This window comes from Agelaius phoeniceus, chromosome 5 (assembly GCF_051311805.1).
Source record: "Agelaius phoeniceus isolate bAgePho1 chromosome 5, bAgePho1.hap1, whole genome shotgun sequence".
Classification (NCBI taxonomy): domain Eukaryota; kingdom Metazoa; phylum Chordata; class Aves; order Passeriformes; family Icteridae; genus Agelaius; species Agelaius phoeniceus.
The window spans coordinates 650,006-668,203 of NC_135269.1; the positions used below are offsets into that span (position 1 = coordinate 650,006).

Sequence of the window (18,198 nt, forward strand, 5' to 3'; positions counted from 1 at the left end):
ATGCAGTAAAAATCATTAGAGAGGATCACAACATTGTGGGGCAAAGGAAGGGAAAGGGTTCTTCCTCTGAAGACTGCTTCTCCCAAACTGTCCCCACTGAAATATATGGGACCAGTAAAGTGCAGGAGGGGAAAAAAAAAAATCACTTCTCCAGTGTACCATAGGAAATATTAATTAATGAGAGCTTGTAATTACTCTGACAGCTTTTTCCTTATTTTCCAGCTGGGAAGAATAAGGCACAAAGTGGCTGAATGATTTGCCTAATCTCACACAGTGAGTAAAAGCTGAGTCACGAAGAAGAGCAGAGCCACTCTTCTTCCTCAGAGCAGTGTTTGGGAGCTCCTCTGAGACTGCACTGAACCTTCTAAAATGTCCAGCTGCTTCAAAACAAGTTCCAAGAAAAGCAGACAGAGGTCAGACAGTTTGATCTGTGGTTATCTGTTCCTGAAATTGTGCTGGGTGGAAACCGTAGTGCTCTGTGCCCTGGTTAATTTTGGTTTTTTAAGTCCTTTCTGCATAATTCTGAATGTGTGGAGTTGTGTCCTTATTGATGCCCTCTTCCACCCATAACAAGGCTGTTTAGAAATTGAAATAGACATTGGACTGGATTCTGTTGCTGCCTAAACTGAACCTGGAGCCACCACCTTGCAAGGAATAATCCCCATAAACGTTAGGCAGAATGAGCAGCAATAAAAACAACAAACCTGCAAGGATGGGGGAAGACTTGGAAGGAAATAAAACAAGGACCTGCAAAGCCAAACAGCATTACAAACTGGTACATTTTAAATGAACAACAAGAAAACAGAAGCCACAGTGATCAAAGCCTCCCACCTCCTCTCTGTGGTGGATGACACCTTCGCTGGGAGCACACCACCACCTCTAACCCCACACCTGCAAAAGGAATTAATTTCAAAAAGAATACACACCAAAGAGAACCATATCAAAACAAATTAGCAACAGACCCCTCATCCTGCTGTGGTCGGGCAGGAGAGGCAGGGATGCTCACAGTTGCTAAGATTCAGGGGGAAAAAAGACAAAACAAAACCAGCCCTCCCCCACCCCTCAAAAAAAAAAACCAAACAAAACAAACCCAAAAAAACCAAAACAAAAAAACCCCAGCTGTTGAAAACTTTAGAAGAAACAAGTCCAAAGACCTTGAAAGAAAAGAGATTTCAAACAGCTTGGACAACTGGCAGGGGGCTAAGAAATTCCTTTTCAAAAAACACCTGTGTTTTCTGTGACTTTGGATATCACTATGCAGCCTAGGCAGATTTCTCACTAGGAGAGGCAGCAAGAACAGCCCCAGGAATATGCAGTGCAAGGATAATGTACACTGGATTTATATACAGATCCAACTGCTACAAAAATGGCAAAATCTGTTTTGCTATTGTAGCCACGACCTGCTTGACAATTTGGTTTTCCAACTAATAGCTTGTCGAAGGAAAGCTATGAATACAAAGCTCATCTGTCTTTAATGTTTGCATGCCATTGAAAACATCCCAGATCACTAAAATCAAAATGAATTTGCACTTGATCCTGCTGGATATCTTTATGTCTCACCTCCTTTTAGCAGCAAGATGAAATCTAACCAGCAGCTGCAGAAACTGGAGGGAGCTGAAGGCACTCTAGGGAATGCTGAAAGCCAACACACAATTCAGTAAATACTGCACTCAGAGAAGGATTTGTTTAATTCTTGTACCCCATCCACGATCCCATGTGTGGGGTCAACTACTTGAGAGAACATCTCCTGGGAATGGCTGGAATTGTTGCATCCAGGCCTTTTTTAAATTGCTGATCCCTCAGGTCATCCCAAAGAGACTCAGGTACAGCTCCTGACTTTACAACAAACTTTCTCTGTGAATTTGAGTGAGCCACTCCTTACCTAACCTTCTGTGCACGGCCACTAACATCCCTGTGAAGTTACCATAAATGGCACCAAATATAAATCCTAGTGCTCTGCACAAGAGCACATGGCTCAGAAAGCAAAGGGGCACCCCTTTGTCTCAACTCTCCCACAAAACTGGGGACAAGACAACCTTCCACCCATGAAAAGGGTTTATTCCATGCTGGGCAAACATCAGACTTGTCTGTGAAACTGCATGGCAACAGCAACATTTGCAGCCCTTTAAGTTTGGGAACTACTCTTGATGCTATATACTTAATTCTCTCTCTCTCTTCCTCTTCCTATCTATATCTATATCTATCTATATCTATATCTATATCATCTATATCTGTATCATCTATATCTATCTATATCATCTATATCTATCTATATCTATCTATATCTAATCATCTATATCTATATATATTGACCCTACCTGTGTTTATTGTATTTGCTGCTGAATGCAGAAGAGTGCTGAAGAAGTATTCAGCCCCCCTTGGTGCACAAGGCTTCAGATCCTGTTCCTGCTTCACACCAGCAGAAATGAAATCACCATCAGGACCAGAACTGGGGCCAAATTGCTGGCAGGCACAATGAACCACTAATTGCTGGATTCATTAGTAAGACTCATAGTTTGTCCCCATGAGATGCTGAATACTTTCAGCTCCTTTTAAAACCTTGCATCTTAGAAATTAAAATTAACAACAGCAAACTAGTATTTTTGTTACACTGTAGAAACTCAGCAGGAATTTGAAGTCAGATCACAGGAAAGCTAAAATTCCATTATGTCAAATTAGGCAGATTTTTATCTACCCCTTCCCTGTGATTTCTGGAGAACATGCATGCAACCACACACAATAGCTACTCCATGCTGCTCCTCAAGCCTAAACAATTGGTTAAAATAGTTTTTGTAATGCTGACAACTGCCTCACAAAATACCTTTAAAATCCCCCAGCACCACACTATTAAGACCAACCTATTCTTTTCAGGCATAAAACAAATGTCTATTTAAGAACACATCCAAATGCATTTCCATCACTCAGCCAGGGCACTTCTACCTCCCAGAAGCTGACACTGTCAGAGATGGAAAGGGAGACAGGCAGAGAGAAGGGACCTCCAGTGCACCTACTGGCTCCACTGAAGGCAGAGAATCCAGCCCTGGCTCATCTCCAGGAGGTTCAGCTGTGTCAAAGGTTACCCACGAGCCATTTCTTGATGATTCAGAGCTGATGTCTACAGATCTCCTTTTATTTTAATGATGACTTCAATGCAGATGTTGAGACATTCTTTGTCCACACAGAAGTGTATGAGAGGGAAGTTGACATCTTAAAAAAAGAATTCTAAGAGACTGATTTGCTTTTTCTGAACAGGGCCAGCTCTGGGCAGTTTTCATATCTTATCCAGAAGAAAAAGAAAAAAAAAAAAAAAGGAAAAAAAAGCCCCCATCACCCTTTTCTCCTATGCTAAAGCTGCAGTGTTTCTGTGACTTATTCTGGGCACAAATCCTAGAGCACTGACTCAATGTGTATGTCACCAGTTAATTACCATCAAGACAAGACACTGGGGCACTTGGAAAGCACAAGATAATTTTATCTCCTTTATACCAGTAATAACACATATTTACACAGCATTATCTGCTCTGCCTGAGCCCAGAGGGGTTCACAAAGTGAGTCCCAAAGATGCCATCATGGGAATCCTTCCAGCCTGCGCTGAACCATCCCCATTTGGGGTGAGGAGCAGCAGCACAGGAAAGGCAGGAGCAGGACGCACCACATTTGAGATTTCAGATGTCCCACTGCTGAGAGCTGTGCAAATGTGAGATTTTTAACCTCAGCATTCATCTGTGTGTCAGTGTGCACAAGGTCTGTGTGTGTGCATGTGCTGAGTTTTCCTCACCCCAAATTTGGTCTGTGCCTTTACAGAAAATGTTGAAGGTACAGAATATCCACTCATTTATACAAATGAGATATAATTTATACAAATGAAAAGTAATAAACAAATAGAGATAAATTAATTAATTTCAAGGTTTTAATTGCAGACTCTATTTCCTGTGGATATCTGACACTAGGAGGAGAGTACCCAGAAAAGGAAAGAAGATCATTTCAGAGAAGACCAAGAGTATTGGATTTAAGCACAAAAAGGGGTCACTCTGATCTGCAAGCAAAGCAGAAAAAAGCCAAGAGTTTAGATTAGCAGAGCTCAAGATTGACTGAGGCAACCAACAAGCTCAATTCAAAATATATTAACTTACAGCTGTAACCTGGAGCCTATACAGCTCCTAGCATGGCTAAAGATAAAAATAATCAGTGACCTGGAATGACTGCTCTCCCTGAGAGAGCCACCTTTGCAAAGAAGGACATTCACAAGGACCCACACAACAAAAATGCTCTCCAGCATTGCTACATACATTTGTTTTCTCCTAATTGTACACTGAATTAAAGCTGCTTTACTTATGAAATACCTCAAACTTATGAAATACCTCAAAAATTAAAATACTTTTGTAACATCACGACTCTAAATTGAAAATCTCTCTCTGTGCTGCCCCCATCAGAGACGTGGTTTTCCCCTCCAAGGTACTCAGAAATCTTTTATCAAACAATTTTTTCCTAATTTTTTTGTTGTTTTTTTGTTTAACCAGTTCTGGCAATAGCTTATCTTTGCTTTACAAGCAGCAAGGAAAAATGTAGCAAACAGAAACTGAAGTCATTCATTAGCACAAAACGTACACATTGGAATCCACACTGACAGCATTAATGGATGAGGACACGTGAGCAAGAGTGAAATTTTAAACCAGTTTTCATATGGTGGATCCTGTCTCAGCAGCTCGTCTGCCTCTGATGTTCTTTGGATACTCCCTGAATTTTCTCTTTGGATACTACTGAGACACTTTTCCTGGGAGATTCTACACTAGAAAGTCTAATTCTGCTGTGAGGTATTTATGTCTTAGCAGAATTGTCAAGATGAAATCTTCTATCATTTGAGACTCAAAATTAATCCCCCTTTAATAAAAAGTAACTCACAGATTATTTTCTTAGCTGCTTTCTAAGCCTTTGAGATACATTTATACCAATCTCTAAGTTTCAGGCATGACAACATGAAGATTTTTGTTTAAATGAGATTCTTACATACTCACAAGACTTCAGCACCTTGGACCTTAAGGAAGCTCCATTATAAAACCAAAACACGTAGCCACACTGCTTTGAAAAATATGTGTACTCCAAAATGATGCTTTCCACTCAATGTCTCTGAATCCCTCTTTTGCAACAGCTCATTTTATACTGAACAATTCAAACTGCCTTCTGTACAGCACATGTGTAGTTCTGAGAAACCTGAGTGAAAAGTTGCCAAGCACTTCATGTAAATCTAAAGTTAATACTAATCCAAAAGAAACTCTCTTGTTGAATTTGAGAAGAAAACTGATTTTTCCACTCTGCTGCTAAATTTTGCTTCTTTTCAGATATCCACAGCTACCAGGGATTAGAGATTAAAATGTTTCAGATTAAAATATTTTTGGAGCTCCCTTGTTAGGTGATTATCATTCAGGAATCCTTCCTGCACGACGCATTTCCCTGCTGCTTCCTTCGAGCTGCATTCTGTCAGAGCATGTCAGGAGGAGCTAATTTCAAATCCAGCATGCAGTGTGGATACAAACCCTTGTGCAGACAAAACAAGCAGTTTCTGTCAGACTGATCACACTGGGACTTCATTCCACCACCTCAGAAATTCCCTTCCTGTGTTGAAAGGAGTTGTACATTTGGTAAAAGGTGGCTCTGCTGCTGCCACTACACACACCTGCCAACACAGCCTTTGCACTTTATTTTGGCTATTGGCACACACAGGGAAATGCTCAAACACTTGGTCTGGAGCTGCAAAAGGGAAGACTTAATTCCCTTTTAAGATTTAATTTCCCAGGACCTGAAGAACCTGGTTCCTCTCTGGAGTTATCTGGGAGAGTGAGAGTTCTCTGCTTGGTGCCAAGCTCCCCCTTTAATCCATGAGACAGGGACATTGCTGCACTGCCATCACCTGTGCTCCTGGATAAACACATCCCTGGATTCAGAGACTCTTAACAGCCCAGAGTATGAAAACCCAATCTCTGGAATAAAGGATGGCTAAAAAATCTCTGGAATAAAGGATGACCTCTAACAAGAATTTCACATTCTGAAGGAAACGATACATTAATCTGATATTGGCATAACTCCCTGGTTTGCTATCTGTATTTGACTTAGAGCTAATATTGGCTCCCCATCTTTTCAGGGCTGCTGCACTCAGCAGCCCACAGTGAAGAAGGAACTTCATGTATTTCCCCTCATGGCTGGTTCCCCTTCTTCAGCATAAAGACCTTCTGCTAAATATTTTTTAACTCTCCCCACAGACCAAAGTCACCCAAATGCAAGGAGTATCAGCAAAAACCACTGCAACCAGAAAAAAACAATTTTTTTTCTCTGTTGCATTATGCAGCTCCAGATTGCACGCTCTCCTAAAGCCCTTTAATGCTATTTTTAGGACTTTGTGGACAACTGGCACCATCAGCTCAACAGCTCTCTCAGTAGCATTAAAAACCCTTGACTCTGTGACACTGTTTTCTTATTTGGGACCAATCCAGTCTCCTCTTGCTCTTTCCCATTTCTTAGTTCCAGCTGACAGAAGAAGGGCAGTTCTGTCAGGAAAGCTTCTGAGAATGAATGCTCAGGTATTTCTGAGTAACCTGAATGGGGACCACTGACACAAAACTGATCAGAGCTACTACCTGCTGCCCTCCCCACCAGTTTTATTTATTTATACCAGGTTCAGAAAGCATGAACAGCAAAAAACAGCAGAGAAAGGACACGGTGCCTGCTTTTTACCCCTTGCTCTACACCTCTGCTCTCCCTGACTGGTTTCTGAGGACCTCTCTCTCAGAAATAAAGCAGTCTTGCTTGATACTTGTGTATCTCACTTCTGCTTTGCCATCAGAGATTTTGTAAGGTTTTTTCCCCTTTTTGTTGTATTTTCTTCTGAGTTTTCACTGTAAGGAGTGCCAGCTGAGCCTGACAAGGGTTAATTGCCTGGCAGCTCTGCTGGTGAGGCCACGGGATCAGGGAAGAGGAGCTGTGGACAGCTCATCCTAGGAGCCCCTCCACATATCTAATTTATTTTTAGGAAAGTAAGGAGGGCTGTTAGGCAGCAGAATGCTGTGCAAGGCCCTGCTGCTGCTGTTTAGATGCTGCTATTAACATTGCTTGTATTGTTTGGAGCCCATTTGCAATTTTAGAAAAGCACCTTAAGAAGTTCCATTAATACTCATCATTTCCCTGTGCTCCAGCAAATGGTTTAAAAAGTCATTGTTTATATGCCTGCATGTCAGATACAGGCAGGAGAGCAAGGAAGAGGAAAACAACTTCAAAGATTCTGTCACCAGCTCCCCATTTTACTATTTAGGATCAAAAGCATGGGCAGCAAAGGAGAGAGGCTCCCAGGTAAAGAGATTATTAACTACAAGATGGGCAGGGAGCCTGAAGAAAAGAGCACAGCACAGATGAGCTTACAGCTCCCTGCTCATCACTGCCTCTGCACTGTAAACTTTCCCTTGATTATCTTACAGCTATTTCTGACCTGTTTGATGCTCTGGCAAGGGGATTGGGAAATGCAATCACTGGAAATGTTTTGGATGTACTGATGTATAATATTCTAGTGCTAATTGTTATTCCGGTGCTGAAAAGATTAATAGATTAATTTAGCAAGGATTTATTTTTTTAAATCAGTGGCATATGAAGAATTGTGTCCAGCCTGGAAACTCTCAAAAATAGAAGAGCTTGCAAATGCTGGAGATAAAAGTTGTGTAAATATAGCCCAGTCTTTTATCAGGGATGCTGTGTCTTGCATCACTTCAGTGAGAACTGCTGTCCTTCGTTCTAAAATACCTCAGTAGTCTACTGAAAATGAGGATGCCTGAATTTCCTGTTGCTTGGCATTCAGGCATTCAGCAGCTCTGAGCTCTCCAGCCACTGAAGAGGACAAGGACTGCCATCAGTACACGGGGCCTAATTGTGCTGTGGGTTACTTCCAGACAGGTTCCTCTTCTCTGCTCTTCAGGGATAAGAATTTGTCCCCCTCCAACACAATCACCTGTACACAGGCATTTTATCAATTTAAATTAGATGCTTTCCATTCGCATGTTCAAAAATAGCAGCTCTGAGGGCACAAGGAGTCTGTATGTCCACTTTTCACCAGGCTCCTCCACACTCAGTCATGTGGCAAGTGAGTGATGCACATAATGGGGACTAATGTTTGCCCAAGATCTCTCCAGGATAAAATTCCACATTCTGCACCATCATATGAAAGGGAGAGATGAGAGGAAGGGTGACAAATGCACCCAACTTAACAGGGTTGCTTAGGGTGGCCATTGAAAATGAAGTTCAAGTAAAAAATTTGCCTGGAGTAGAATCAGAATTATCATGGAGATGATACAGATTTTACTGTTTTAGGGCCTGTTTTCTTATTTCCTTCAGATAAGAAAATAAGGAAAAGGAATTTCCTTTTCTTTTTTTCCACTATATTTTCATTAAAAAATCTTTCCTACCAAAACTAGGTAGTCTCATCATCAGTTATGGCTGGGACAGGAAAATCCACAACCAGCTCCCCACAGAAGGAGTTCTTCTGGAGAGAACCAGAACACTTCTGGGCCACCTCCAGGCCCATCTGCACAAGCACCAGAACTTTCAAAGGCCATTGAATTGCTGCCCATAGGCGACACAAAGGAAATTCCATCCAAAGTGTTCACTTTGGTGATCAGATAATGTGATCAGATAATGTGAAACTAAAGCACCCTCTTCAGTTAAAGACTCAGATCAATATTTCTCTGAATATTGCAGCTGAGGAGAATCTGACTGTGTGTATCCAGCTGCTCAGTGCTGCTCCTGCCTTGTCTGAAACACATTTCCCTTCCTTGTCACAACTCCCAGGTGCTACTGCAGAACATCACTGCCAGAATATATAGAATAGAACAAAAAATTGATTTGGACAATCTGAGTGCTCTTGTCATTGATGGAGACACAAGTGGGAGTAGGGTTAGGGCTGAGGCCACAGCAAGGTTAAAAGAAAAGTGCCCAGGAATTCTCTCCTGTCACATTTCACACTGAACTGCTGCTGTTTTACAGCAGATGCTACAGACAATACACTGTGCTCCACTAAACAGGGGGAATGTTTAGCTGCATTTACAAGCTGCACTGACACCTCATTCTAGAACTACTGCACTTGAAAGGCTCCATGGAAAGGGCCAGAATATTGCAGTGTGCAGGCGCTAGATGCTGTATTTATCCATGCCACATAAAAAGCCAGACACAAAGGCAGGAATGAACAGGGCCCTGACCATTTACAGGTGGGGGTGAAGCTGCTGTGCTCAGGCAGGTATGAACACCTGATCTGCAGGCACTGAGAGGTGGAGCTGCTGTCCTTGTGCAGGTATAAAGCACCTGATCTGAGGGCACTGAGGGCTGGAGCTATCAGGTGGGAGCCCTGGTGGCATGGCACAGCTCAGACAAACACAGTGCCTATAACACTGCTCTATTTTATCTTGTGCTTGGCCCTGTACAAGCAAGAGGCTTGAAATGACTCCTGGGAGGGGCTGGGAAGTTGTTCTGCCTGGTCTTTAGCTGCACCTCTGCCTGCCCTCCCCACGTGGGAGCAGGGCAGCACGGGGGCACCGGCACCATCACGGGCAGGCTTTGGAAATGCAGGCCAGTGTGGCAAAGCCCAGAGCTACCTGCCTTTCAGGGCACGAGGAGGAGGAGGAGGCTGGGATGTGGATGGTGTGATCAGCACACCGGCTGTCTCTGAGCGCTCCAGAAGAAGCTGTGCTGAAACCCATTTCCGCAAGACGCGCGCGCCTCTCCTTGGACGGCCTCCACAGCTCTGCTCCTTCCCTCAGCTCTGCTGGCAGGCTCTCCTCCTTGGAAGAGTGCACAGCCCCAGCTCGGGCTCCTCACCAAGGCTGCCAGAATGTGTGCAGCACGCAGAATGGCAGCCCCTCTCGTGGCTCCCCGAAAGGCAGAGCCTGGAGAGGGACGGGGCTCTCCAGGTCACAGCTGCTGCAAGGAGAGCAGGGCCAGCCTGTGCTCAAACACTGCTGGGGCCACTGATAAAAGCCCTGCCAGAACAGGAGTTGCCAAGGTCTTAGAGGAGTTTCAGGGATGTTTTCGAGTCTTACTAGATTTAAAGGATGATCCTTGGCAAACTCCCCCTGATGCTTCTCAGCATTTCTAGAGCCAACAGTTGTTCCATCTGCTGCTGAGGCTGACTTTGAAGAATCCTTGCAAAGAGCAGCACACTAACTTTAACACTACACGAGAGGAGAAAATGCCACAGCTTTTCAGAAGTGACCTAGATGTTTGCCAGTAGCTTGACACACTCTCAGGTGAGGCTGTCTCCTTGTCTCCAAACACTCGAGGGTATTACCAAAGCTGTGCCAGTGTAAACTGTGGGCTGAAAACAGAGATTCAGTAAACAGCATCTACTGAAAGCTATTCTAAGGCATTAACTATTCCTCTGATGTACAGTACGAGTGAGAAAGATCACCACAAACTAACTTCAGGAACCAAATAGCTTATGGGAATTTAAAAAAAATAAATCAAAAAAAGTCTGTGAAACTCAGGACATATTTCGCTGACGACAGTTAGAAAAAAAATACATATAAAAAATCAGCAAAGAAAATAAACTTTTGGAGCTGTTGAACACAAAAAAGCTTTGAAAAAGCAAAGAAAGGTCCACACAGACATCAAGGAAGGTGTTTAGCTCCAATACATAAGCCTCAGTTTCTGCCATTGTGATGGATTTGTCAATGTGTTTTCTGAGCCAGGCCACTGCACTATTGTGTAAGCCTTATTCTAATTGCTGTGGGCTCCAGAAAGGTTTCTTTACCGTTTAGTATGATAAATAACTGTGCTCCCAGGCTGGGTTCAGAGCTCAGAGCAGCACTGGCCCAGCAGCCCAGGCAGGTCAGGTGCCCTGAGTGCAGCTCCCACCTCGCTGCTGCTGAGGACAGACAGAGGGATGTGTCTGTCACACACCATTACCATTAGAACAGAGCCTTGTTCTTTTATCCCAGCTGAACTCCCGGCTCTCTCAGCAGGAATGCTAAGTGAAATCAATGTCTGGGATTTCCAGGCTGAGCTGGGAGGTCACAGCCACTCTATCATTTCTCAGCATTATCCTCTCTCCTTCCCTCGCGCTCTCTCCCAGCCTCCAACTGGCACACAGCAGATTGAAAACAGCATGCAGCACAGGACTTACTCTGCACAATTCTACAGCCTTTTGGAGCCCCCTTCCTTTCCTTCTGGCCCACTTTTTTAGCTTATTTTTGCCCCCCCCCCCGCCTTTGAAAAATAAGTTCTGTTTGTCTCCTACGGAGCTGCAAGCTAAAGGCACTGGAACAACTAAAAATACAAAAAAGCAATAAAACAAAGGAGAGAACAGAACTGATCTCGACAGCTGCCAGTAAAAATGGTTATGCTCAATGTCACCAGCAGATATGGCAGGCCTTGGAATCCTGCAATTGCCACAAAATCCACACTGTGCCACTCAGATCTCCTGAGACACTCTCCTGCTGCACAGGAGAAGCAAATTCAACCCTGAGACTTTAAGTGCAGGAGATCTACAAGCTGCCAGCCACACACATGACTCCCCCTCTTGTAAAATGCACAAACTGGGTAACCAAACACTTTTTAGAAAACCCAAAAATCTACAATCAAGTATTGCACAGCTTGGTGATTTCTTCCTCTAAGAGAAGAGGCCAAGCCAAGGAAAAGCCACAGGAAGTCAGAAACTCTGCAGTAAGGAGAGAGAAAAGAGACAACCTAGAGCTTGATTCATCAACACAGCAGCTCCTGATTTCAAGCCATGTCTCTCATTCCCTGAACATGTATCTCACTGGGTTGACAATGGTATTATTTATTTGTCTGGTTATTTTTAATCTGTGCTGCTTTACTGTTGGGGTACAAACAAGACACTGCTGTCAACTCAAGGAATCTCTCCTGACATGATGAAGGACATGGACAGCATGCTGGAGGGCACTAACAAAAAAGAAGGACACATTTTTTACCCAGCTCTTGCTGTCACCCACAAAGGACTGCTTTGTCCCTGTTCCTTAGCTGAATTCTTCCCAGATGTTTCATCAATGTCCTCCCATTCCAGGGGGACACCCTGCCACACTCCTGCAGCCCAGAGGCCCAGGCTGGGTACAGTACCTTGCTCTTGGGAGGAGGGCTGGTTGTGCTCTTGTCTGTGTGGATGCTGGTGGGGGACACGGCAGCACCAAGGCTCCCCTGGGCAATGCCAGGGATCTTGCCTCCTGGAGACACCTGCATGGCAGCGAGCTGGGCAGCATACAACTGCTGGGAGACAGAAACAGAGAGGAGAAAACATGGGCTGGGGAGCAACACAGCACAGAAACCAGCAATAAATACATAAATAAATAAAGCATCTTCCCAAAACTTCTCCCACGGCAGAGAAAGGGTTTTCCCTCCAACGGGCATTTTTTATTTAGCAGTTGTGTGTCTGAAGACAAGTGTCACAGGCATCTTTTATGAAAAATCCTTCCCTTAGGATCTTTCCTCCTGAGAAGCTGAGAGGCCTCAGGAACAAAATGTAACCAATGGTTATCTGCTGCTGTGAATGCAACAGGTGCATCTGGGATTGGGCTCACGTGGTTGTTTCTAATTAATGGCCAATCACAGCCCAGCTGGCTCGGACACACAGTCTGAGCCACAAACCTTTGTTATCGTTCTTTCCTATTCTATTCTTAGCTGGCCTTCTGATGAAATCCTTTCTTCTATTCTTTTAGTATAGTTTTAATGTAATAGATATCATAAAATAATAAATCAGCCTTCTGAAACATGGAGTCAGATCCTGGTCTCTTCCCTCATCCTGAGACCCCTGTGAACACAGACATCAATTGTCATCCTCACTTTTGTGACTCATTCCTCCAGGGATGAAGAGAGGCATCACTATGAGAAGTGTCCCAGCTCCCCTGTGTGCCCAGGGACTCAGGGCAGGCACAGAAGCTGATCCCCATTGCCTGAGCTGCTGGGCCATCCTTCCTTTCCTGAGACAGCCCAGGCACACCAGCATTCCCACCAACAACTGCACCAGGCCCCGGGAAGCTGCTGGGTGTGATGGTTCTGGGCTTCCATTTCATGTTTCTTTATTTTACTTGCTGTGTTTTCCCTGTTTCTTTATTTTACTCGCTGTGTTTTCCCTGTTTTCCCCCAGGCTGTAAGGTGTCTGGGACAGGGAATGCCAAAATTGTATTTAGTAATTACTGCAGGAGTCCACTCTCAGTTGAGTTGTGGGGAACCACTAGAGTCAATATAAATATACACATATATTGATATGTGAATAAAGTGCTGTCCATTAATTATTAGAAGCCCCAATTAAATCTAAGAAACCTTAGATAGATGCAGATTTGATCTTTGCATCTATCTAAGAAACCTTAGATAGATGCAAAGATGAAATAAATACTAGGAAGGAATTTTTCCATGCAACAGACTAGAAGAAAACCTTATTTTCAGGTGAAAATATGGAGTATGTGAAATTTCAAATGTATGCTTTACTCTCACTTCAGGGATGGACATACCTGAAGAGAATGAAGCACACAGTATGGTGTGGAGTAACCTGCAAAGAGGGGTGAAACAAAATCTATAAAGCCTTCATTCATGCTTTTTAAAACCTTCTGTCCTCCTGTTATCAGATTCAACATCTCACCTCAATCTGATTTATTTTGAGAATTAAAACCAAACATTCAATAAAATTTTATAAAAGGTCCCTTGTTAGAGTCCTCTCTTAAAAGTCTCTGTCTGCAACACAAACCAACTATTCTACAGAAAAAGCAGTATCAGGCCCAGCTCTCAAAGGAAAAATATGTGTTTATGAAATTGCAAGGGTCTGAAACCTATTTAACCAGGAAGATTGCTCCTATTACAAAAAATGGAAAGAAATACACAACAGGCAGCACATTTCTTAAAGTCTTACTGTTTTTGAGCTTTTGCATTGTTGAACTTGTCTATTCATATTTAAAGTTTCAGGGCATCTCCAGCCTGTACCCAAGGAAAGGGCAGTGGTGACCAAGTGCTATGAAACAAGATGGCTAAATGACAATAATTTGTAATTCATTTAATGGACAAACTGAACTCCAACAAAAGAATATTTCTACCCCTGCTTCTCTAATGGCATCAGATTTCGGAACAATCAATAAATCTCTGCAGAAATATTAAACTATCACCTAAAATACATCTGAAAACATGCAATATTGCACATGGGCAGGGGTGACAAAACATAATCATTTTGTTATAAACAAACAATAGATGTTACTTTTTAATTGCTTTTTCAGAAGCCCAATTCTGTCTTCCCAAAGAAGTGTTATGTACTTTTTAAATTCAAAATATTACCCTTATTTATTATGTATAGCAAAAATGAACCTACTTAAAGCTGTGGTGCTTCACTGATTACAAGGGAATGCCTTGGCCACAATAAAGCAGTCAAGACCCTAGAGATAAGAAGTCCTTACATCCTACACAGTCATGAAACCAAGACCTCAGAAAATGCAAGGAAAACAATGTTATTCTCTATCACACTGGTAATACACTGGGTTTGAGCCTCTTAATTTTTACTCTCTGTAGGGTATAAGGACTTTTTATCTATAGGACTTCTTATCTATAGGGCCTTGACTGCTTTATTGTGGCCAAGGCATTCCCTTGCAATCAGTGAAGCACCACACTTTGGGCAGGTTCATTTTTGCTATACATAATAAATAAGGGTAATATTCTGAATTTAAAAAGATATATAATGCTTCTTCAAGAAGGCAGAATTGGGCTTCTGAAAAAGCAATTAAAAAGTAACATCTATTGTTTGTTTATAACAAAATGATTATGTTTTGTCTCCCCTGCCCATGTGCAATATTGCATGTTTTGTTAATCTTTTCTCATTAACCTCTTGTGAAAATCTGCAAGGAAGCAAAATCATCAGAACAAAAGCATAATATGATGCACTTTAAAATAAGTAGGAATTATTGTTAATTTTTTAATGCTGTCCCTCTATTTTTAAGGTATTAAACAAAAGAAACCCTTTCTCCCTTGGCCACCACCTAAACCATTTATAATTCTCCCAATATATTGAGCGGAAACATTCAGCTGAACTCTGTGAATGGACCAAGAGCTCTTGGCTGGATGACTCTGCAGCACACCAACAGCAAAGCCCTGAGGTGAGGCCAGCTCTGGAAACTTTCCCCTTGGGCATTGTTGTTCCATGTTAACAATGCTCATTACTGCTCCGAGGCTACACTCAAAATGAATTCTTGTTCCATTAATACAGAAAAGGAGAATGAGATTTAATAGCAATTTTCAAAAGGGTTGAACAAAGTGCTAGCAATTACACAGGCAGGAATAGTTGATTCAAGCACCTATAGGCATTTGGATTACAGCATTATCTCTTATTAAAATATTTTTATTAGTGAACAGTGGAGATTAAGAGCTGTTCACAAAAAAAACCCCATAGAGACAGACAGGTGGTAGGGGGAACTGAATCAGTGACTGCAATAAATTTGTTTCTGATAAAGTGTTTTTTCAGTGAAGATATCACTGTGATGAATTTACAAATCACAGCCCCCGAGTGTCTGAACTGTTGACTGATCCACCACTTCAATTTCTCAATTTCTTTGTCATTCCAAGACCCATCATTAAAAATATACACATGAATGGCCTTGCTCTTTGTTTTTTTTGGTTGGTTTTTTTTTTTTTTTTGCATAATCAGGGGTGGGAGGAGGGAATGGTATAAAATGAAACTCACTCGGAATACATGAATTTCATTTTTCTTTATCTCAAATTTATACTTACATAAGGCATGAAAACTTAGATTAAGGCAAAAATAATTTTGCAATTCTGCCTAATTTTGAATCTGCTCAGGTGGTTTTTCAGTTGGAAAGGAAAGAAGAATTCACTGAAAACAAACATTTGATGTACATCCTACTGTGAGACAGGTTTTTATAATTACTGGCAACATAGATAAAAGCTACAGAAATTAGAATTAAAGCTGCACTCATTAGTGATTGGTAGCAATGCTTACTAGATATTCTACCAAAGAAAGTTCTTTATTTACATATTTGAAATGCCAGATTTTATTTTTGTCTGAGTTTCCTTCTAAGACTGTTAGTCAAACATTTCAAAGGGACAGGGTAATTTGTACATCCAAACTTCAGCAAAGGCTTCTAAGCGCCCCTTGCTTGCATCCAACGGGAGATTGTCAGAAAACAAAGATAATATTGAAACACAAGGACAGCAGGCTCCTTTAAAAACTCACCAAAGAACACATTACAAGGTGAATTTGCTAGCTTCCACTTTGGGCTAATTTCAGATAATAACAATAATAATAACAACAATAATAACATATAACATATGTTATTAATAACATATAGAGCTCAGGATCCTGAGATGCACTTAACAGTATTTTGGTTTATTTGGGGATTTACTTTATTTTGGTTTGTTCCGCACAGTTCTGAACACAGCTGAGAGTTATTGCTGCTCCACCTCACACCTGCCTTTATCCCAAACAATTCCCACAAGGAGCTGCCCTCTCCCAGTGCTGAGGTGTGCAGACTCTCTGGGGCAAAGGGCCTTGTCTGCACTAATGCTTCCTTAATTCACCAAGCAAAAACCAGCAAACTGCACCAATTCACCCTAAAATGTGAACCACACAGAGACGAGAGAAAATAGGCTAAATATGGGAACACTGCACTGCTCCTTGCCATGGCCTCAAAACCCAGCTGGCTTCCTTTTAAACTCCCATCCTGGCTATTCTCTGCGTTCAGCCAAAGAGAAGAAGACAGGTAAGTAAATCACACATCAAGGAACAATAATAATTATTAGAAATTTGGGACTGGGCTAGTTAATAAATAATTAATGTACTGCTTCTAATGAGAGAGCATTGGTGACACGTGGAGGAATTCTCTACCCAGAGAAATTCTGACTCATGATGTTTCAGTCAAGATCAGATGTGTTCCATGAAGGTGAACTTTAAACAGGATTTATTGTGCTCAGTAATATTTTACATCTTGTTCTGTCAGGCTAGACAACATAATAGTCTCTCTAGCCTTAAAAAAACCCTGAGACTTAGAAGGAAATGTTGAGGAAAACAAGTTCTCATTAGAAAAACTGTGCAGCATTCACAAAGAGAACAAGGCTCCACTTGTACCCAGGCACAGCCCCAGCAACCACCATCTCTCTCATGTTAGAAAAACATCATTGCTAGAATCAGTGACCACAAACAGGATTCTGGTAGCTGATCTCCAGGGTTCCAGGCTGCAGCCCTTGCTCCTGAGAATAATCCCACTGCAGTCACCAGGCCAAACAATGCTTGCTTTGACTCTAGAACAGTAACAGTGAATAAAGTCAAATATGCATGTGCAATTTATGGCAGCTCTGGGTTTTCTTAGAAACTGGTGTAATTTTGATGGGTAGGACACACATTTTAACTAAAGTACAACTCTGTATTTGTAGGAGCTTCTATGGGAAAGACACCAACTCTAACACCCTCAAACGTGAAGAATTTTCCTTGAAAAGCAGTCCTTAACTCTGCCAGGGGATAAATTCTGTTCAACTATTAGCAAGGTGAGAAGCAGCACCCACGACACAGCTGACAGCTCCTGGTGACACAGGAGGAGTGAAGGAAACTCCTGATTAGAGCCCAGACCTCATGGCTCCTCTGTCCCAGCCTGAGCAAGAAGACAATCCTTCTACAGGATGTAGCTGTAGGAACTTATCAATGGACACTTCCTATCAGAGACCAACAAGATCTGTTAGTCTCTGGGATAAAATATCATTGCAAACTGTGTCTTCGGATTGTCTGCTCCTTACAAGTGAAGAGATTTTAACTGGAAAACTGCCCAAGTGGCCTACATGTTCATACACACCATGTTCACACCATGTGACACTAATTGAAATAGAGTGACTATATGGAGTGCAATTGGAGAGGAAATTTGATAATGTCTTATGGAAAAAGCCTGTTGGATGAAATGCTGCAGATAAAGTGTCCCCTTCGAGGAAAGTAATTAATATTGAACATATTCTAAAATATTAAAAAAAACAAGCTGGCAACAATTTATTCCTTTAGTTTGCTGTGCAGCACCAGAATATAATGTATTATTGCTGCCACTATTATTAATTATTTCTATGCCAATGGACCTTCTTCATAGAAAGAATGGGCAAAGAATGTCCTTACACTAAGGACACCCTTCTGACAGCCTGTTGCTCATGGGGGACACAGCAAATGGCCAGAGGTGATGTGGGGCA

General features: G+C 42.2%; 1 protein-coding gene across 26 annotated transcripts in view; it reads right to left on the reverse strand.

The window, feature by feature from the left end:
* SOX5 (SRY-box transcription factor 5) overlaps positions 1–18,198 on the reverse strand; it is a 609,841-nt gene that overhangs the window by 42,968 nt on the left and 548,675 nt on the right. For 25 of the 26 annotated variants that reach the window (XM_077178076.1, XM_077178082.1, XM_077178072.1 and 22 more), the window contains one exon: positions 12,106–12,252. In XM_077178076.1, coding sequence (XP_077034191.1) covers positions 12,106–12,252 — 147 coding nt within the window. The remainder of the gene's footprint in view (positions 1–12,105; positions 12,253–18,198) is intronic. The other variant, XM_077178067.1, reaches the window with a different exon arrangement.